Here is a 22463-nt window from a genome sequence, read left to right as displayed (position 1 = left end):
GTCACTGGATTCAGTGTAGTGAGTTAGCTAGCACCCTCAACCCTTTATAACAAGGGTTCCAATTTGTCCTGAGTTGATATATGTAACTTGTGTGTATATATATATATATATATATATATATATATAAAACTATACAGATTCCATGTGAAATGAGTTTGGGCCATCTGAAGTAAAAACAGAAAATGCTGGAAATACTCAGCAGGTCTGGCAACATCTGTGGAGAGAAATAAAGGCCATAGACCTGAAAGGTTAACATTCTTTCTTTCTCCACATACGCACCCAGAAAGGTCTCAAAATGACTCGCATGGAAAATGCAAAACAAAGTCACTTGTAGGGATGCTTTTCTGAGGGGGCCAACATATGAGAGCTTCTTGCTGCCTTTGACTATGCTATACCTGACTTGGGAGTACTGGGTTCCTGAACTTGAAAAACTTCCATTCTCCAGTAATAACATCCCTCATCTTAATGAATGCAAATGACGGGTTATCCTTCAGAAATTTTAATTACTGAGTTATTAGTAATATTTATCTGATATGCTCTATTCCAGCTTTGTTGTGCCTTTCACAATCCAGTATTGGATTGGAGCACTGGCCTGTGTGACTTGCTATTTTGTATCATGAGGCTAATATAGTGATGCAGTAAGCAAATTCAGTCATCGACTGTGAAGATGAGGGCTATGACTTCAGTACATTGACAGAGATTGGCTCAATATCCAATTACTTAACCTCACTCCATGCAACTGCATCATGTAACAATGATCTCAGGCCTACCACCTGAACAGTCCTAAACCAGAATTATATGGAGAGGGAGTATAGAGGAAGGGCTACTTCCCTAGGCAAAGTAAGAAAAATGTAATGGTGTCTTAAAGAGGTGGGGATATTAGATTCGGCAGTGGCAGTTAAAGAGCTAGCAACGGACCAGTAGTATAAAAATTATCATAACTCTTTAAACATTTTATTTTCAGCTATTAAGACTGAACCCAAATCTGCAGAGATGAAGAAGTCTTTGTCTGCAAAATCACCCATGGGTAATGTGAATTCTCTTTCTTGCTGTTTCTTTTCACCCAGCCCAAACCAATAGTTTTGCATTGCCACACAATTTCTCTTTTTTGTCCTCCCCTAAAGTCCTTAGCCTTCCTTGAGATGTTGCCCCATGTGCACCAACTGCCCGCTGGAACTCATCTAAGTGAGCCTGGACGATGTGTTTTGGCAGACTGTTCAAATCATTGTTGGTCTACACAACCGAACCCGAGCCTAGCCTCATCCAATGTCTGCACATATTTTCTGCCAGGGTTGCTAGTTAGTGATCAGGAACAGATCTTCTCTCATCTCTCCCAGCACCCAGTGATGCTGTGGCATCACTAAGTTGTACCTAAGTTGTAAGCTAAGTTGTACCACTTCCCTAACTAGTTGTTGACCACCATTCGCTCCACCTCAGAACCAATTAATGGCAAAGACTGGGGATAAAACCTGAATTCTGATCTGAATGGTTCAGTCACCCACTAGATAAAGTCAGAGTCATTGAAGTATCTAGATTTGCTAGACTGATGAATATTTGTCAGTGGCAGTCTGTTGACCTGACCAGAAGAAGGGAGGTGTGAGGGATGAGAACAGACTTCATCCTTTCCTTGGAACAATGCTTGGTTTTTTTGATAACCTTTGGTCTCATATAAATGTTTACATCTGCCAGAACAAAGCCCAGTTCTCCTAATAAGTCCCCAATTTGGCTTAAGTATGCCCATGGAACCGGGTCAGTTAATTCAAGAGAGAGCTGGGTGTTTTGTATTTTTTTGTTTGGTGAAAGAACTGATGCAGGAGTATGAGAGAATGCAGTATAGTGTTTTTGAATTTTGGGACCAGCCAGAGGAGTCATTTGCCCTCCTGGTACTGTTAACTTTGGAATAATTCCTAATTTTTATCCTAATTTCTCAGTCTGTCAAATTTATTTATATGTCTAACTACACGATCAGCTCGGCCTAGGAACCTGTGATATTTGTGGAGAAAATGGCCTGATTTTTTTTTTACTTTAGGTGAGGCAGGTCGTCCAAAGACTGCTTCCTCAACCTCTGTTAAGAGCACTGGTACTACCCCAAGTACACCAAGCACCCCGCTGGGCGCCAGTAACCCTGCAACACCATTGTCCAACACCTCTCGGGCATCCAGAACGTTGGCATTGAAGACAACAGCTGCTTCAGAGGCCAAGAGGGTTGCACCCATTCCTCGTGCTCCTTCAAAATCCACAGTAGCAACGGCTCCAAAGCAACCACGGCCAACCAGTGCCCCAGCACCAGACCTGAAAAACATCAAGTCGAAAATTGGATCCACAGATAATATCAAATACCAACCCGGAGGAGGGAAGGTAAGAGATTGCCTATTTTATTTGGAGGTAAACGAACAGCAAGATTTTGATTCCACTGTTTGTTGACCCAGTCCAATTGACGTTATAAACAAAAAGCAAGTGCTAGAAAACTGAAATGAGACAACATCATTGGTGAATAAAGGACACTTGACAGAACAAAACTCATTCCTTTAATATCCTAATTTTCCCATTAACACAAAACTTTAATTTCAATAGTGCTTTTCACCACCTCAGGATGTCCTATTGCACTTTACAACCAATTAACTACTTTTGAAGTGCAGTCGCTATTGTCGGAAATTTTGAAAGTCCAGCTGCTTTTTGTAAGTTGCTAATTTATATGCCTAACAGCTTATTCTAAACATGTTACCCTTCATAATTTTCATATCATTCATTCTTGTCCTCTTCTCACTTCCCATCTTTTTTATTGTGATGTGGTGACGAGAACAGTACACAGTACTCTTAAAGGAGTCAAAAGCAAAATACTGCGGATGCTAGAAATCTGAAATAAAAACAAAATGCTGGAAAAACTCAGCAGGTCTGGCAGAATCTGTGGGGAGAGAAACAGAGTTAACGTTTCAAGTTCGTGTGACTCCTCTTTAAGGAAGTGCCTGGCGAGTACTTTGTAGATCCTTCGTTTAATTTCTGGAGACTTGTAAGCTTCCAAAAAAGAGAAGAACGTGAAGTCAGTCAGCACCTGAAAGAGTAGGTTCAACACCAGCATTGGGTCCGACCTGAAGGCACAGCCCTACTGAGATTACCATGAACTGGAGACTGATGAAGGCTATCACTCAAGATGCTGCCTCTCCCATCCAGACACTGGATTAACCTGCAGCTTTTTCCAACATGCTCTGCTTTTAATTCTAATCTAACTGGACTGAGCAGAACAATGCAGCTTGACATGGCACTGTTCTGACACAGCAGAATTTTTGGCCAAGATTGTGAGGCATGTTTGCTGCTAATTGACCTCATTTACAGAGAGTTAATCAATTTTTAAATTTCTTTATGTGGTCCCCAAAGTCAAACCCAAGTAAGGAGTAACAAAATTGAAGCCCATGGAAATATAAAGGACAATACAACGGTAGCATGGATACAAAATTGGCTAAGGGACAGAAAGGAAAGAGTAATATTGAACAGTTGTTTTTCTGACAGGGGTTGGTATAAGGACTTCTCTCTATTTGATATATATTAATGACCTGGACTTGGGTATGCAGGGCATCATTTCAAAGTTTGCAGATGATAAACCTGGAAATGTAGTAAACAATGGGGAGGATAGCAACAGACTTCAGGAGAATGTGGACAGATAGCTAAAATGGGCAGATGCATGGCAGATGAAATTCAATGAAATTTACCCACTGGAGCTTAGAAGAATGAGAGATGATCTTATTGAAACATATAAGATCCTGAGGGGACCTGACAGGGTGTATGCTGGAAGCATTTTTACCCTTTTGGGGGAATCTAGAACTGGAGGACACAGTTTCAAAAGTATGGGTCTCCCATTTAACAAGGAGAATTTTTTTATGAGGGTTATTAGTCTGTGGGATTCTCTTCCCCAGAGAGCAGTAGAAGCAGGGCCATTCAATATGTTCAAGGCTGAGTTAGACAGATTTTTGATTGACAACGGAGCCAAGGGTTATGTGGGGGTAGTCAGGAAAGTGGAGTTGAGGCCTCAATCAGATCGACTGTGATCTTATAAAAGGGAGAATCAGGCTTGAAGGACCGAATGCCCTAGTTCTTCTAATCCTTGTGTTCTTGTGTTAACACAGATAAGTGTGAAGTATTTTGATGAGAAGAATGAGGACAGGTAATATAAACAAAATGGTGCAATTTTTAAGGGGATTGCAGGAACAAAGAGGCATGGAGGTGTGCACAAATATTTGAAGGTGTCATACAAAGCTGAGAAGGTTCTTTAAAAAATCATATGATATCCTTGCTTTATTGATAGTGGTATAGAATACAAAAGCAAAGTCGTTACACTAAACCTTTATAAAATATTGGTTAGGTCTCAGAGTATTGTGTTTGATTTTGGGTGCTACACATTAGGAAGATGTCAAGGCCTCAAAGAAAGTGCAGAAGAAAATTATTAGAATGAGAGACTTCAGTTATGTGGAAAGACTGGAGAAGCTGATGTTATTCTCCTGAGAGCAGAGGTGGTTTAGAGGAGATTTGATGCAGATGTTCAAAATCATGAACAGTTTTGATAACGTAAATGAGAAGAAACTTTCCACTGGCAAAAGGATTGGTAAGCAGAGGATACAGATTTAAGGTAATTGCAAAAGACCAGACGTGACATGAGGAAACATTTACACAGTGAGTTGCTGTGACCTGAAATGCATGTCTAAAAGTGTGATGGAAGCACATTTAATAATGCATTCAAAAGAGAATTAGATAAATACTTGAATGGAAAATATTTACAGGGAATTAATTGGATTGCTCTATCAAAGAGCCAACACATAGGCACGATGGGCCAAATAGCGGCCTCCTGTGCTGTGTCAGTCCCTGATTCTATAAATCTCGAATATTCAGTTGCAGTTTTTAGATTGACACATGGAAAAGAAAATTATACGTCCTGTGAAATACGTCCTGTCTAAATTGAGGAACTCAAACATTTTTTCACTTTGGATTCCAAAATCACCGTCAATTATGCACAAGTTAGATACAGAATAATATAAAAGCAAAATACTGCAGATACTGAAGATGTGAAATAAAAACAAAGTTGAGACTATGCAAACTCATTTAAGGTGGAAATCTTAGAACCAACCATCAGCTTTCTATGCTAAATTTAACCCCTTCTCAAGGCATTGGACATGTTCTGCTTCTTGTATTAGGTGCTTCTTGTACCTTGCCTAGGAAATATTATTGATGCATGAACATATCAGCAGACTATTTGATTGTAGGAGATGTTACAGGTGAGCTCAATCCTGTTTTGCCTGATGTCCGCACTCTGCACTTTCCAGCTGGGGTCAATGGGTAGAAATCAAGATAGGGAACTTCCCCAGAACCCTGGAGCCAATTGCATCACCTCTTCTGCTACTCTAGCTAATATCAGCTTACTAGGCGTAGACCAAGAATTGGACCTGCAATCTTCCGGTTGTTATGGGTTAGTGTTACATTAAGCTTCTGCTATCTATCTGCTAAGTGATGAATAAGAAAAATTACATACTATATATGTATAAAATCTATTGACTGCTCATATCTGGCTTGTTGCCAACCTTGCTCGGTGTCAACGCCTAGTGACTGTTGCATGTGCTCCCACTGTTTAGTGACTGAATAGCAGTGTGTAGGACTTAGGGATGGATAAAGAAAAGGTTTTCTTACAGTTTAAATAATATGACATTTGAAAAATTGCTTAAAGGTTGAAGAAAATTGAGCAGTGGGGTTAGCAGATTTTATACATTTAATTCAGGGTGCTCCCATTCTTAAATTCAAGCAAATATTAGGGAAAATTATCCTTTTTAAAGATAAATGAAATTTTGCCTTAAATTAAGACCTACCACTTTGAGTTATTTCCTTATTTCTAACCCTGGTGCTGTTTTCTATGGAGAAAACTTGTTTTGCAACAAGAATGAATAACTTACTTTGGAATGAGGTCAAACCATTAGGAATTGAAATGTAGTACAACATTCTGTAAAGCGTTATCCTACTGTATTGTGATGTGATGCTTTTTTTTATTTTACATGTTCCCTCTGGGTTAATTATTCAATTCCATTTCATTCCAGGGCATTTTTTCTTGAGTTATTCTACATTACATCTGTCTGTGTGCTTGTTTTTTTCTCCATCCTTTTTATTGTCCATTTAGGCGAAACCAATAGAGAAAAGGCCAGAGCCAGTAAGATTGAACCGAAAAGCTGAATCCAGCACTGTGACTCGAGTAGCTAAAACCACAACCATGAAAGATAGCCAAAAACAAACCAATGGCAAAGTGAGTGAATAAAAATGTCAATTTTGGTTTCACATTAATTTCTTAGTTGAATAAATGCCTGTGCATTTCAATATGATTATCCATCATGGTCCCTGTGGACATAGATCAAAAGATTGTTTATAGCACTGAATGGTGGAGTTGATTACTTTCACTCTTGGGGAACCGATTCAGGTCGAGTGAACCTGATGCAACAGTCTGAGCAACAACAGCTTGTGTTTATATAGCACTTTTAATGGAGAAAAAATTCTCATTTTCTACTTCCCCTCACTCCCTCCCTCCACTCCTCTTTCTCTCCCTTTCACTGTCTCATTTCCTCTGCACCTTCCTACTCCTACCTTCCATTTTTTTTATTTGTTCATGGGATGTGGCTAGGCCAGCATTATTGACCATCCCTAATTGTCCTTGTTCAGAGGACACGAAAGAGTCAGCCACACGTAGGCCAGACCAGGAAAGGACGAGGTAAGGATGATTTCCTTCCCTAAAGGACAATAATGAACTAGATGGGTTTTTACGACAATCGGCAACGGTTTCATGATCATCATCAGACTTTTAATTCCAAATTTTTATTGAATTCAATTTTCACCGTCTGCCATGGTAGGGGTCAAACCTAACTCCCCAGAGCATTATCCTGGGTCTCTGCAACATCAGTCCAGTGACAATACCACTATGCCATTAGCTCCCCACCCCTCTGTCCCTCCCTCCGTCCTACCCTTCACCCCTCCCGCTGTCCCACCCTCCACCCCTCCCTCTCTCCCTTTCCCCTTTATCTCTTTCCATTGCCCCCTTTCTTCCAAGCTCTATATACCCCTGTCTTCCCTCCCTCTCTTCCCCCCCTCTCTATTCCCCCTCTCTACCCCCCGCTCTTCCCCCCTCTACCACCTTCATCTATGTCTCCCTGTCTTCCCCCTCTCTTCCCCACTTTCTTCCCCCCTATCTCCCTCTCTCACCCTCTCTCTCTCACCCTCTCTCTCACCCGCTTTCTCACCCTCTCCCTTCTCCTCACCCTTCCCCTCTCCCTTCCCCCCACTCCAACCCCCACCCCGCCTCTACTACCTATCTCCCTCTCTTTCCCTCCCTTCCCCCTCTCTTCTCCCTCCTCTCTTTCCCTCCTCTCTTTCCCCCCTCTCTTTCTTCACGTTCTCCCTGCTCTCTGCTCCCTCTCTCCCTGCTCCCTTCCCCGTCTCTTTGACTCCCCCTCTCTTTGACTCCCCCTCTCTTTGACACCCCTCTATTCGAACCCCCCTCTTCGAACCCCCCACTTCAACCCCCTCCCCACCCCCCCACTTTGCCCTCCCCCTTCGTTCCTCTCTTTGACACCCCCTCTTTGCCCACCCCTGTTCTCCTTCTTCCCCCCTCTTCGCCCCCCTTGCCCCATCCTCATCCCCCTTCACAGCCCTCCTTTTCGCCCCCCCTTAGCCCCCACTCTCTGCCCTCCCCTCCCCCCCTTCGCGCCCATCTCTTGTGTGCTCTTCATGCCCCGTTTTCAACCCCCTCTTCGCCCCTCCCTTTGTAATCCCCCCTTTGCCGACCCCTCTTCAACCCCCCGCCTCCCCCTTCAGCCCCTTCTCCTCTCCCCCTGCCTCCCATCCACCCCTTTCTCTTCTCCCCCCTCTCTTTGCCCCCCATCTCTTTGCTCACCCACTTCACCCCCTGCATTCTCCCCTTCACCCTCACTCTTTGCCCCCACTCCTTGCCCCCCTTCTTTGCCCCCCTTTGCTCCCTGCTTTGCCACCACTAGGCTCCCCTCTTTGCCTCCCTCTTTCCCCCATCTTTGCTCCCTTTGCCCCCCTTTTCACACCCTCTTTGCTCCCCCTTCACGCCCTTCTCCTCTCCCCCACCTTTGCCCCCCTCCCTTTACCCCCTCTCTTTGGCCCCCCCCTTCACCTCATCTAGCCTTCCCCTTCACCCCCTTCTCATTGCCCCCTTCTCTTTGCCCCCCTCTCTTTGCCCCCTTCTCTTTGCCCCCCTTCTCTTTCCCCCCCTCTCTTTGCCCCCCTCTCTTTGCCCCCCTTCTCTTTTCCCCCCTCTTTGCCCCCTCTCTTCACCCCCCTCCATTGTTCAGGCCCCCCTTCTCTTCGCCCTCCCCCTCTCTTCACCCCCCCTCTCTTCGTCTCCCTCTTCGACGGTCCCTCTCTATGGCCCCCCTCTCTTAGCTCCCCTCTCTTTGCCCCCTCTCTTCGCCGCCCTTGACGCTCCCTCAGTTGGTCCCCCTCTCTTTGTGCTCCCCTTCCCCCCCCCCCAACTCTCTTTCAGCCACCCCCTCTCCTCCAGGCCCTCTTCCAGCCCATGTCATCTTCCAGCCCCCGCTCTCTTTGCCCTCATCCTCCCTCGGATTGCCATCTCCTCTCGCACTTGCCCCTCATCCCCCTTTCTCCCTTGCTCGTCGCCCCCTCATTTCTTAAACCTTTACTCTTTCTCTCTCTCTCCAAAGAAGCTACTAGACCCTCTGAGTCTTTCCAGCATTTTCTGTTTTTATTTGTGGTTTCCAGCGTCTGTATTATCTTGCTTTTGCGGATAAGGTAGATCCCTGGTTTGGTTTCCTCCATAAGCATAGTTAATCCATTCCAGCAGCTCTTGCACTTGGTTTCAAAGCCACTGAGCTAAGAAGCTAGTCTGGGGAGTAAGTTATTTGCGTTTCTTCCTCACAACTGTTTTTCAGTTTTCACTGCTTGAAAAGGTACAGAATGAAGAAGGGATCAGGCTTAGTTCTGGCACTGTTCCCTGGTTAAGTGTTCTGTCAATGTTCGCTCTGTAGAATGAAGACACTTTTCAGAGGGTGAGAAGCATTCTTGGAACTCTACTGCAGCAATAGCCAGCACCTACAGGAGAGGACAGGATGAATAGAAAAGGGCTCAAAGCAAAGAAGTAGGAACAAAATTCATTCCTTTAGAACATTTGCTCTCTGAATCTCACAGCTCCCATCCAATCTTTGCGTCCTCTGCTATGCACCCTCACACTTATAGAAGCCCAACAACGAATAGACAAGAGGTGTGAGCATCAGGGATGATGTCCTCTAATTATTGAGGAAGAAGAAAACCACACAGGCGTATGTGTCCAAGTTAATTACAGACTCTTGGAGATGCACTATTGTTATGACATTGTGAAGGCTTAACTGACTTTTTTTCTTTGTTCATGGTGTTCAGCTTCATGAGTAATCCTCTGGAAACATTATTTACATGCAATTCTACAGTCTAAGCATCAGTAGATTATTCCTGCGTGAAAGACATCACAGCTGAACGATCCTGCCCTCACCTGACACTTTCCACTGTGTTGAGATCTAAGTTAGGTTTGGCTTGCCAGTCTGTAAATGCTCAAAGTGTGGTTAATATTACTGCAGGCGCAATAGATGCTTGGGAATATGATGTAGTGGCGATAACTAAGATCTGTCACAAAAATTAATATTCCTGGGTACAAGATATTCAGGAAAGATAGTGATGGTGGAGATGTAGCAGTGAAACATTACATTGTTAGAAAGAGAGAATGACCTTGAGAGATCAAAGACAGAATCTGTTTCATTGGGGGTGAGAAACAGTAAAGGAGCTATTATGCCACTTGGTGTATTTTATAGGTCCCTAAATAGTGGGAAGGAGATAGTGGAGAAAATGATGCAAAAAAATTACTGAGAGGGACAAGGACTATAAATAAGTGATAATGTGAAACTTTAATGACCCCAATATGCCAAAGTACTGGAAGATTGCAATTGTTACTCTTGTTCAGAAAAAGTGGAGGAGGATTTTTTTATTCATTCATAGGATATGGATATCATTGGCTGGGCCTACATTTATTGCCCATCCTTAATTGTCCTTGAGAACTGAGTGGCTTGCTAGGTCATTTCAGAGTCAATCACATTGCTGTGGGTCTGGAGTCACATGTAGGCCAGACCACGTATGGACAGCAGATTTCCTTCCCTTAGTGAACCAGATGGAGTTTTACAGCAGTCGTTTCATGGTCATCATTAGACTTTTAATTGCAGATTTTTTTAATTGAATTCAAATTTCACCATCTGCTGTGGTGGGATTTGAACCTGGGTCCTCAGAGCATTACCCTGGGCATCTAGAGTACTAGCTCAACTACCCCACCGCCTCCTATAATTCGGTCAGTTTAATGTCAGTGGAAGCACAGGGAAGCATGTAGAAACAATAAACTGGGAGAAATTAACAGGCACTTGAGGAAGGACTAATAAAGGAGAGCTAAAGCAGAACAAAAACAAAAATACCTGGAAAAACTCAGCAGGTCTGGCAGCATCTGCGGAAAGGAGCGCGGTTAACATTTCGAGTCCGTATGACCCTTCAACAGAACTAAGGAAAAATAGAAAAGAGGTGAAATATAAGCTGGTTTGGTGGGGGGGGGGGAAGAGGTGAAATATAAGCTGGTTTGGTTGGGGGGGGACGGGGGGGGGGGGACAAGAACAGCTGAATAGTGGGCCAGTGATAGGTGGAGATAACCAAAAGATGTCTCAGACAAAAGGACAAAGAGGTGTTGAAGGTGGTGATATTATCTAAAGGAATGTGCTAATTAAGGGTAGAAAGCAGGACGAGCAAGGTACAGATAGCCCTAGTGGGGGTGGGATGGGGTGAAGGAATCAAAGAAGGCTAAAAGGTAGAGATAAAACAATGGATGGAAATACATTTAAAAATAATGGAAATAGGTGGGAAAAGAAAAATCGATATAAATTATTGGAAAAAACAAAAAGGAGGGGGAAGAAATGGAAAGGGGGTGGGGATGGAGGAGAGAGTTCATGATCTAAAATTGTTGAACTCAATATTCAGTCCGGAAGGCTGTAAAGTGCCTAGTCGGAAGATGAGGTGCTGTTCCTCCAGTTTGCGTTGAGCTTCACTGGAACAATGCAGCAAGCCAAGGACAGACATGTGGGCATGAGAGCAGGGTGGAATGTTGAAATGGCAAGCGACAGGGAGGTCTGGGTAATGCTTGCGGACAGACCGAAGGTGTTCCGTAAAGCGGTCACCCAGTCTGCGTTTGGTCTCTCCAATATAGAGGAAACCGCATTGGGAGCAATGAATGCAGTAGACTAAGTTGAGGGAAGTGCAAGTGAAATGCTGCTTCACTTGGAAGGAGTGTTTGGGCCTTTGGACGGTGAGGAGAGGGGAAGTAAAGGGGCAGGTGTTGCACCTTCTGTGGTTGCATGGGAAGGTGCAGTGGGAGGGGGTTGAGGTGTAGGGGGTGATGGAGGAGTGGACCAGGGTGTCCCGGGGGGAACGATCCCTGCAGAATGCCGCCTGGGGGGGTGAAGGGAAGATGTGTTTGGTGGTGGCATCATGCTGGAGTTGGCGGAAATGGCGGAGGATGATCCTTTGAATGCGGAGGCTGGTGGGGTGATATAAACCGGATTTGTTTTTTGATGAGGTGACAAGGTGGACGAGGGCAGTGCAATTGAAGTGTATATAGACTTTTAAAAGGCCTTTGATAAAGTATCACTTATTAGGCTTGTTAGCAAAGTTGAACCCATGGGACAAAAAGGGGCAGTAGCAGTATGGATATAAAATTGGCAAAGGGAATGAAAACAGAGTTGTGGTGATGAGCTCCCTTTCAGATTGAAGGTAAATATACAATGGAGCTCCCCGAGTTTCAGTACAAAGACCATTGACGTTTTTGATGTATATTAATAACTTGGCCTTGGTGCAGGGCAAAATTTCAACATTTGCAGATGATATGAAACTCGGAAGTGTACTAAACAGCAAGGAAAATAGTAATAGATTTCAAGAGGCCATAGGCTGCTGGAATGGGTGGGAAGATGGCAAATGAAATTCAAAGCAGAAAAGTACGAGGTGATACATTTTGGGATGGAGAATCATAAGAAACAATGCAAATTTAAATGGTACAATTTCAAAGGGGGTGTAAGAAGAGAGACACTTGTGGGTGTTTGTGCACAAAACTTTGAAGTGAGAGGACAAGGCAGTTAATAAAGCACATAGGGCCTTGGGCTTATAAACAGGCATAGAGTACAAAAGCCAGGATGTTGAGGGAAACCTGTTTAAAAATACTAGTTCAGCCTCAGATTGAGTATTGTATCCAATCTTGGGCATCACACTTTAGGAATGAAGGCATTGGCGAGGGTACGGAAGAGATTTACTGGCATGCTTCCAGGTCTGAGGGATTACAGTTAATATGGATAGACTAGCGAAGCTGGGGTTATTCTCCTCAGAGCAGTGAGGGGTAAGAGGCAATTTGATAGAGGGGTTTAGATGGAGTAAATAAACACAGTTTCCAATGGCGAAAGGGACAATGACCAATGGACACAGTTTTAAGATGATTACTGAAATAACCAGAGGTGACGTGACGGAAAACCTTTTTACGCAACAAATGGTTAAGACTTAGAATGTACTGCCTGATAGGATGGTGGACGTAGATTTAGTAATAACATTCAGATTTAGTAATAACATTCAGATTTAGTAATAACATTCAGATACTTGAAGAAGAAAAAAATGCAGGAATTTGGGCAAAGAGCAAGGGAGTAGGGCTAGCTGATCTGCTCTTTGAAAGAATTGGAGCAGACCTGATGGGCTGAATGGCCTCCAGTGCTGTACTATTCTTTAATTCCTGCCCTTTCACAACCCCCTGTCTCTAGCCCAAGGAGGCAGCTTTATACCAAGTAAGAACAGCTAACAAACCTGATGCTGAGCAGGAAATCAGCATGCCTATAATTGCTGAGCCAACAAGGAGGCATCCATTGTTTATCCAACTGATACCGTAAATTGGGCTGAGAGAACAAAGACGTTGGAGGCTGAAATTTTTTTCTTTGCCTGTAGATGTTGTTTTAAGCTCTGCTACAAGGGGAAAGGAGATAAAATCCTTAGATTTAAAAAAATACTGTTAGGACTCTAATTATGCTGTTTCCCGCTAATCGGTTTTTGAATGGTGTAGTTAATGCTTAATATTAGGGTTACAAAGAGTAGGGTGTGTTTGTGTTGCAGTGATTCACATAGATTAGAGTTTGAAGGTGACAGACCTCTCTCTCTCTCCTTTTCTCTCATTCGAGTGATTTGACATCACAATGTGTTTGTGGTGGGAGGAGGGGAATGAGTAGAAGCATCCAGATGGTGCTTTAGCAGCAATGTAATAACTATTCAGAGGCTATATTAGTGATGGAATCTGCTAGTATTATAATTGAAACAATGAGGTTCAGCCCAGCATGTAAGATTATATACCGCACTGGAGACTTCTGTTCAAATGACAGTCGTAGTTAAGGGAGACATTAATATTTGTAACAGATGAGCTATTTTTAAGATGGAGGTGGGGAGAAAAGAGGGGAAGAATATGAAAAAATTGTTGTAAAACATCTGTACTTATGGGAATAGATATCAGGAATAGGTAGCGTGTATATTAATCTTTGTATAAACCTGTGGTGATGGACTTGGGGGAGTGGAATTAAAAGTAGCTGTATGCTCCTTGTTTGGAAGGTGGGTGGGAAGGGCTGGAGGGATGTGAGCCAAGGACCTCTCCCAAACACTATCCAGTGGCAACCTGTTAGGAAGTGTGTGCATGACAGTCATGGTGTAGGGGTTAACATATTAGCATGGATAGAAGATTGGCTGGCTGGCAGAAAGCAGAGAGTATGCATAAATGGGATTTTCCTGATTGGCAAGATGTCACGAGTGGAGTCCTGCAGACGTGTGCTGGGGCCTCAACTTTTTACAATTTATATCAATGACTTGGTTGAGGAGAGCGAAAGCATGGTAGCTAAATTTGCAGATGACAAAAAGATAGATAGGAAAGTATGTTGTGAAGAGGGCATGAGGAGATATAGATAGGTTGAGTGAATGGGCAAAGATTTGGCAAATGGAGTATAATGCGGGAAAACGTGAAGTTATTCACTTTGGCAGGAAGAATAAAAAAGCAGAGCATTACTTAAATGGGGAACGATTGCAGAATTCCGAGGTACAGAGGGATCTACGTGTTCTAGTGCATGAGTCACAAGAAGTTAGTATGCAGGTACAGCAAGCAATTAAGAAGGCTAATGGAATGCTATTCTATGTTATGAGAGGAATTGAACATAAAAATAAGGATGTTATGCTTTGGTTATACAGGGCATTGGTGAAACTTTGGTGAAATTGTGTGCCGTTTTGGTCTCCTTATTTAAGGAAGTATGTAAATGCATTGGAAGTGGTTAAAGGAGGTCTACTAGATTGATACCTGGAATGAGCAGGTTGTCTTATGAGGAAAGGTTGTACAGACTGGACTTGTTTCCACTAGAGTTTAAAAGTGTGAGTGGTGATTTGATTGAAGTATACAAGATCCTGAACGGTCTCGACAAGGTGGACATGAAAAGGATGTTTCCTCATGTGGGTGCATTCAGAACTAGGGGGCACTATGGGTCGCCCTTTTAGGACAGAGACGAGGAGAAACTTTTTCTCTCAGTGTGTTGTGCGACTTTGAAAGTCTCCGCTTCCGTAAGTGGTGGAGGAGGGGGTCATTGAATATTTTTAAGGCGGAAGTAGATACATTCTTGTTCGGCAAAGGAATCAAAGGCTATCAGGGGTAAATGGGAATGTGGAATTCGAAATACAAGCAGATTAGCCATGATCTTATTGAATGGCAGAGCAGGCTTGAGAGGCCAAATGGCCTACTCCTGCTCCTGTTTCTCATGTTCTTAAGTTTGGGTAGCTTGCTGACGTTATCTGGCCTCATATAACTAGGATACTTAGGCAATGGCAACAGAGTGACTGACATCCCTGGCAGTCCAGCATGAGTATGTACCTCTAAGAAAAGCAGGAAGAATAAAACACTAACTCAGATTTTTTTTGAAGTTGCTTAATTGTAAACTGATATCCACTTTGCAACATTTCTGGGCTTGTACTGGACAAGATAAAAAGCTTTTACCATTACTATCATTCCTGGCAGCTGTCTCTGGTGCATATAATGAACTGGAGCTGGCCTCCATGTACCTGCATGGATGCAGACATAGTCTGACTATTTAGGGGTTGTGCAGTTGGGTGTACTCATGCACTGAGGTAGTGTGCCAGTGTTCTTGACTCACTGGCATCACCTTGTAACCATGCTTACTGGGCAGAACTAAGATCCAAGAACCCATTTGCTGGAAAGTCATGGCCACTGGATTTGCAGGAGTGGTGAGTTTAACCAGAATCAGTGTGTCAGAAATCAACAGCATTTCTGTAAAGTAAATGTGCTCTCAGTTCACTGTTTAACTGTATTGCGAAATCTCCAAGTCCAGGAAGAACATCGCATGACAATGGGCTTGTTTCTTTAAACCTTCCTGGGACTGTGCTATTTTCAACATTTGCTGCTGTTATGAAAACAAACTGCACTTAGAGCTCTGTCGTGACACATCTTAAGAACATGAGGGTCAGGAAAACACTGACTCTGCTCCCTTTTCAAAGAGCACTGCCGTTATCCATTTTTTTGCCATATCCCTCAATTGCTTCTCTCTTGTAAGTGGATCCAATTGCTTGTGAACCTATTGCCCATTTAGTGTCCTACCCCGATAGATTATCCCACAGCTCAGTGTCAACTGCGGCTCATTGGGAACCACTCTCATCTCTGAGTCAGAAAGTTCTGGGTTAAAACCCCACCTCAGAGACTTAAGCTTCAAAATTCTAGGCTGATTCTCCACTGTAGTACTGAGGGAGCGCTGCACTGTTGGAGGTGCTGTCTTTGGAATGAGAGGATAAACTGAGGCCCTGACTGTTCTCTCAAGTGGGCGGAAAATTTTCCATGGCACTATTTCAAAGAAAAGCAGGCAAGCTATTCCCAGTGCCCTGCCCAATATTTATCCCACAATCAACATTACGAAGAATAAAATTATCTGGTCATTATCACATTGCTGTCTGTGAGAGCTGGCTGTTTACAAATTGACAGCCATATTTCCTATATTACAGTAGTGACGACACTGCATTGGCTGTAAAGTGCTTTAGGTTGTCCTGATATTGTAAAAGGCAAGTCTTTATCCATAAGTGAAATATATTCACCTGACTTCCCTTTGTAGCAATTATTATCCTAAATTTTTAACCTGATACTTAGTAATCATGGAAGCTTCTTGATCAGATTATTCAATTTGGGTGAATTCTGTAAATGAGTCTCCTGACTCATTCTGAAAAAATTGGAGTTGATCCATTATGTATCAGCCACTCTCCTGAAAGAATTCTATTTCAGTCTTCAATTTTTCCAGTTTCTTAGTCTAGCAGAAAATCAGATTTGAAATTTAGGCTGATTTTGGGTTCTGATTATAAGCAACTGCAACCCAACCGATCCTGACGTGAAACAGGGTAAAGTGAGACCAAACATTGCTCCAAATTTTATATGCAACCTTTGTCTGTGCATCTTGGAGCTGATCTAGAGCACTAACATAAGCATCATCATAAACAAAAAAGGCAGACACTGGAAATACAGGAACCTGTTAGCATCCGAGAGGGGTAAACACTTCTGATGAAAGGCCCTATGTGTACCAATGCATTTGTCCCTTTCAGATCCTGCCTGGCCCGACTTGCATTTGTATAATGCCTTCTCACATCCATCAGCAATGTGACTTAAGAGTGAATTATTGTGACCATATGAATTACTGGATGAGCAACAATCCAGGTCTATCCAGTTAACCTTCTACCTTCTACCCAGTAGTTGTATGAAACACTGATAATGGAGTTATTACTGATCATAGCAATCAATCTTCATCAATTCATCTACAGCAGACTTATAAATAGAGAAAGGAAATCCCAGTGCTGAAATTGTTTGGGAACCATAGATTGAAAGTGACCAAACAAGCTACGCTTTCCATCTATCACCTCTCAAATTACACATACTGTATCCCAAGAAGGTAATGACCATTGTTATGAACGCAAACTTCAAACAACAGTGAGATGAATGACCAGTTAATCTGTTTAAAGGATATTGTTTGAGGGAGTAATATTGGCCAGGATGCAGGAGAACTTCTTACTCCTCTTCAAATGCTCCTCTTCTTGGCATCTTTAAGATCCAACAGAGTGGATAGACGAGGCTATATTCTTACTTCTCATCAAAATGATGGCACCTTTAATAATGCAGCATGGTTCTAAAGAACAGGTTCAAGTACAAAGTTACTTGATGTTCGTGTTTGTCTTTCCACTACTTTCTGTCTCTTTCTCCCTCTCTTCCTGTATCCTCAATTTTGAGTCCTGAGTAAGTTTAGGCAGGAGGGGGGCACAAGATTTGAATTCTGATGTTTGCTTTGCTGCTAACAAAAATATAATGGAAGACCTATAATACTGTGAGCTCATGGGGAGGGGAATTATTTCATATTTTGGAATTTTTCATATTCAGATTGCATTTTAGAAATATATCTAGTTGTTGGTCTAAAACTAGCTATGGAACAAATGGCACTGAGCCTTATAGCTAGAGAGGGTTAATCATAAACCTGGACATGACCAGGGAGGGGAACTGGGACAGCAATTTATATGATTGTATTATATGCTTAACTGAACTGATTTTTTTTCTCTACATAAAGTTTTCTTGAATTTAAATTTTGGACTTGTAAATCGTCATATATACAGCTGAGGAGCCTTAAAGACAGCTTTTGAATCCTTTATTATAAAGGAAACTGATGTGGAATTGATTTGTTCCAATGTGTCTTAGGTCCAGATTGTGAACAAAAAAATTGACTACAGTCATGTGCAATCAAAGTGCGGCTCCAAGGATAACATTAAGCATGTTCCTGGTGGTGGCAATGTGAGTATTGGCTTTTGGGCTCTCTGCCCTAACCTCCTTCTACTTCATTGTTATCTCTAGGCTTATTTGGTCTATGGTACCACTGCTATGTAGGAAAATGTTGCATTTACAAGAAGTGTATCAGGCAAGCTAATTCAGCACCTACCATTGCAACCACCACTCGTGACTAATCTACGTCTCCAGTGCCTCACCTTAATATTGTCCGATTCCAAGTCTCCTCCTATATAATACAAGTTAGAAAGGACAGAATCTACAGTTGGATCTTTTTCTACAGTTCCAGTGGATATGGAAGAAAATCTCATACGCTTTACTTTAGGTGGGTGCCCAGACTATGGCCTTTTGGATACATGCAGCTCTTGAGCCCTACAATCCAGCTCACTAAGTCTTGTACTATATTTTTTACTTGCTGGCTTGCTGTATTTGAATTTTACGGGCCTGGAGGTCTGCAAGGAACCGTCCTTGGTGCTGGTGGATAAATGCTAAATCAAATCTGTTAACATCAACAGCTCTGGGGGCAAGTGAGACTAAGTGGATAGCTCTTCTAAAGAGTCAGCACAGAGATGATGGGCCTCCATCAATAGTGTAAGATTCTATTAAGTAATCACAAATTAATAGGTGCGTAGGTTTAAATTTAAGGTGGCCTCTGAGGCATACACCCAATGTCCCACAAAAACAATGATTTGGACTCTCCTGTTTTACTGAAATCCTAGTGACAGTAGTGTATTTCCATGTCTAGTCTGCTGTATGTTATGGTGTGAATGCAAAGGAAACTAATCTGTTAAATCTTAAGTTGCCTTTTAAAATGTACACTACTAAGAAAGTAATTCACTGTTCTTTGACAGCTTTGGACTTGGTTCAAACAGTTCTTCCACCAGGAGAGTAAACAACCAAGTCTCTGATTCAATGCCTTTTTTTATTCTTTCATTGGATATGAGTGTTGCTGACAAGGCCAGCATTTGTTGCTAAATGCCCTTGAACTGAGTGGCTTGCTTGGCCATTTCAGAGGGCAGTTAAGAGTCAATCACATTGCTGTGGGCCTAGAGTCACATGTAGGTCAGCCCATGTCAGGATGGCAGATTTCTTTAGTAAACCAGATGGATTTTTATGACAATCGATGATAGATTCATGGTCACTATTACTGAGACTAGCTTTCAACTTCAGATTTTTATTATTAATTGAATTTAAATTCCACCAGCTGACGTGGCGGGATTTGAACCCATGTCTCCAGAGCATTAGCTTGGGCCTCTGGATTACTAATTCAGTGACATTACCACTATGCCACCATCCCCACATGTTTTATTTGTGTTGAGCTAGCTGATCATGATTAGGTTAGCAGTGTTGGGATGCTGCTGCTCAGTGCACTGCTGTCCCTAAGCATTGCCCACTTGACTCCTGCTGGGAACTTGTGTGTGGGAATAGGATCAACCTCAACTGAGATGCCCCCATTCCAGGCGATGACACTGTTTACATTCGCACAGGAGAATGATGATTGAGAGGTATCTGGCAGCTGTGGGAGCCAACTCTAGCAACTGTCAGAGTCTTCAGTAGGGGATGAATACCAAAGGAGGAAAGCGAAATGACTGAATTTAGTAGAAATGCTACTTTTACCATGGTGGTTTTGGCAGATAATGAGTAACTCAAAGGTCATGAATTCAAATCCCATCTTGGCAAGTGTGAAATTGACTTAAATAGATGTGGTTGTGGTTATTTGTGAGTTAGTAATGCCCTTCTGAGTGGGGGACTTGCCATCCTTATCCATTCTGGCCCATACATTATTTTGAACACCTTCTGAATTGCCATTCAGTTGCATGCACTGTAGCAATTTACATAGAAGACCTGCTGCTAACTTTTGAACCCAACATAAATGGCCAATAAAAGCAACTTTGCCTGCATCAGTCTCTTCCCAAGAAGCAACTAAGCAGAGAGTGATTAGCTGTTGTTCTCCACCAGAAAGTCCTATCATGTGTAGCCAGATATTCAGCCCTATAGCATACATTTCTCCAGGGAGTGGGTAGTGGTCATGGCAAGGAAATATGATTCTACATGGCAGAACACATATTTGTTGACTGAATACCATACATATGCCTACAAATGGCCAAAGGCAGTGAGTGTACTGACTACTGAATGATAACAAATCACATGCCCAGTTCTGACACGTCAGCAAATCTTGTCTGATACCCCTGTGATATAATGAAAAGGCATAAGGGCAAAGAAGTATACCATTCGGCCCATAGAGTCCAGTCTGGCTCTCTGTAGAGCAAACCCTGAAGTGCCCATCGAATTTCCTTTTGAAATCGTTGACTTGATAGAAGTTTTCAAAATCATGAGGGGGCTGGACAGAGTAGATAGGGAGAAACTGTTCCCACTCTTAAAAGGATCAAGATGAGAGGGCATAGATTTAAAGTGATTTACAAAAGAAGCAAATGTGATGTGAGAAAAAACTTTTTCACACAATGAGTGGTTCGGGTCTGGAATGCACTGCCTGGAAGTGTGGTGAAGGTAGGTTCAATCAAGGCATTCAAGAGGGCAATAGATGATTATTTGAATAGAAACAATGTGCATGGGTATGGGGAAAAGGCAGGGCAATGGCACTAGGTCATAACGCTCATTTGGAGAGCCAGTGCAGACACAATGGGCCGAATGGCCTCCTTCTGTGCCATTAAGATTCTGTGATTATCTCCACTTCACCTTCCTTGTAGGCAGCCGGTAGAAATTCTTTGGGGTCCCTGTTTTTTTAAAAATTCATTCATGGGATCTGGGTGTTGCTGTCTAGGCCAGCATTTATTGCCCATCCCAAATTGCCCTTGAGAAGGTGGTGGTGAGCTGCCATCTTGAACCGCTGCAGTCCATATGGTGTAGCTACCATTCTGTTTTGATATTCTCTCATTTTCCTCTTCACTTTCCCCCTCAACTTATTGTATTTGACCTGGATTTTGCTTGAAGAATTCACCTAACATGCATCATACACACTTTTTTTGTTTCACCATATTCTCTATCATTCTCGTCATCTAAGGAAGCCTGTCTTTGGTTCCCCTACTTTGACTCTTATTGGAATGTATCCAGCCTGTACCTGAAACATCATCTCCTTAAATATTTCCCATTGTTCCATTACCATTTTTCCTGTCGGTTTTAGGTCCCATTTTACCCTGGAAGAATCCCCCCTCATCCTATTAAAGTTAGTCCTTTTCCAATTTAGAAGTTCAACTTTAGATTGTTACTTGCTCTTCTCCAGTACTAATCTAAACCTTATGATATGATTCTTACTCTTACCCATGTGTTTTCCCATATTACTTGGTCCACTTGTCCCACTTCAGTCCCCAGCACCAGATTCAGCAATGCCTCCTTCATAGTTAGACTTAGAACATACTGGTCAAGGAAATTCTCATATGAACATACGAATTAGGAGCAGGATTAGGCCATTTGGCCCCTCAAGCCTGCTCTGCCATTCGATAAGATCATGGCTAATCTGATTGTGGCCTCAATTCCACATTCCACCTACCCCTGATAACCTTTGACTCCCTTGTTAGTCAAGAATCTATCTACCTCTGCCTTAAAAATATTCATTGACCCTGCCTTCACACTTTCTGGGGAAGAGAGTTCCAAAGATTCATGACCCTCTGAGAGAAAAATTTTCTTCTCATTTCCATCTTACATGTGAGATGCCTTATATTTAAAGTGTTCCCTAGTTCTAGTCTCTCCCACAAGGGGAAACACCCTTTCAGCATCTACCCAGTCGAAACCCCTCAGGATCTTTATGTTTCAATAAGATCACTTCTCACCTTCTAAACTCCAATGGATACCAGCCCAGCCTGTCCAACCTTTCCTTGAAAGATAACCACCCCCCCGCCACCCACCCTCCATCCCAGGTATCCGTTGAGTGAACCCACTCTGAACTTCTAACGCAATTATATCCTTAAATAAGGAGATCAAAACTGTATACAGTACTCTAGATGTGGTCTCACCAATGCCCTATTTTCTCAACACATTTCAGAAATTCCTCCCACTCTTTTCGCTTAACTTTCATATTATCCCAATTGATATTTGGGTGATTGAAGTTCCCTAATGTCACCACTCTATAGTCCTTGCGCATCTGTGATTTCCCAGCATATTTGTTCGTCTGTCTCACTCTTTGTTGGACTATAGAATATTCCCAGGAGCATAATCATACCCTTTTTGATTCTCAACCGTAACAAAATCGATTCTGCCCTTGCCCTCTCAAATACCTCCTCTCGTTCCAACACTACAGTGTCTTCCCTGATCAATACTGTGACCCTGAGCACTTTGTATCCTTGAATATTAAGTGACCAGTCCTCATCGGTTGCTCTCAACCAGACATTACGTCTCTTTAATGAAAAATCAAACTTCCATTGCGAATTTTAAAAGGATTTTTTAAAAAATCTGTTGACATTTCTGAAGTTTATTTTTCAAAAGCCAAATAATCTGAACTGATTTTTAAAAAAATGCCTAATCTTAAACTGTGGAAAAATTCGGTTATGCAAAGGTACCTTTGGTG

The 22463-nt window shown here is 42.6% G+C and overlaps 1 protein-coding gene across 9 annotated transcripts in view; it reads left to right on the top strand.

The window, feature by feature from the left end:
• The window catches only part of LOC144679900 (uncharacterized), a 386990-nt gene that overhangs the window by 339412 nt on the left and 25115 nt on the right, over window positions 1–22463 (top strand). For all 9 annotated transcript variants that reach the window (XM_078540844.1, XM_078540842.1, XM_078540838.1 and 6 more), the window contains 4 exons: window positions 965–1027; window positions 2030–2358; window positions 6155–6277; window positions 17858–17950. In XM_078540844.1, the coding sequence (XP_078396970.1) occupies window positions 965–1027; window positions 2030–2358; window positions 6155–6277; window positions 17858–17950 (608 nt within the window). The remainder of the gene's footprint in view (window positions 1–964; window positions 1028–2029; window positions 2359–6154; window positions 6278–17857; window positions 17951–22463) is intronic.

The sequence above is a fragment of the Cetorhinus maximus genome, chromosome 4, assembly GCF_964194155.1.
Source record: "Cetorhinus maximus chromosome 4, sCetMax3.hap1.1, whole genome shotgun sequence".
Taxonomy (NCBI): Eukaryota; Metazoa; Chordata; class Chondrichthyes; order Lamniformes; family Cetorhinidae; genus Cetorhinus; species Cetorhinus maximus.
This window is presented reverse-complemented; position numbering and strand designations above follow the sequence as displayed.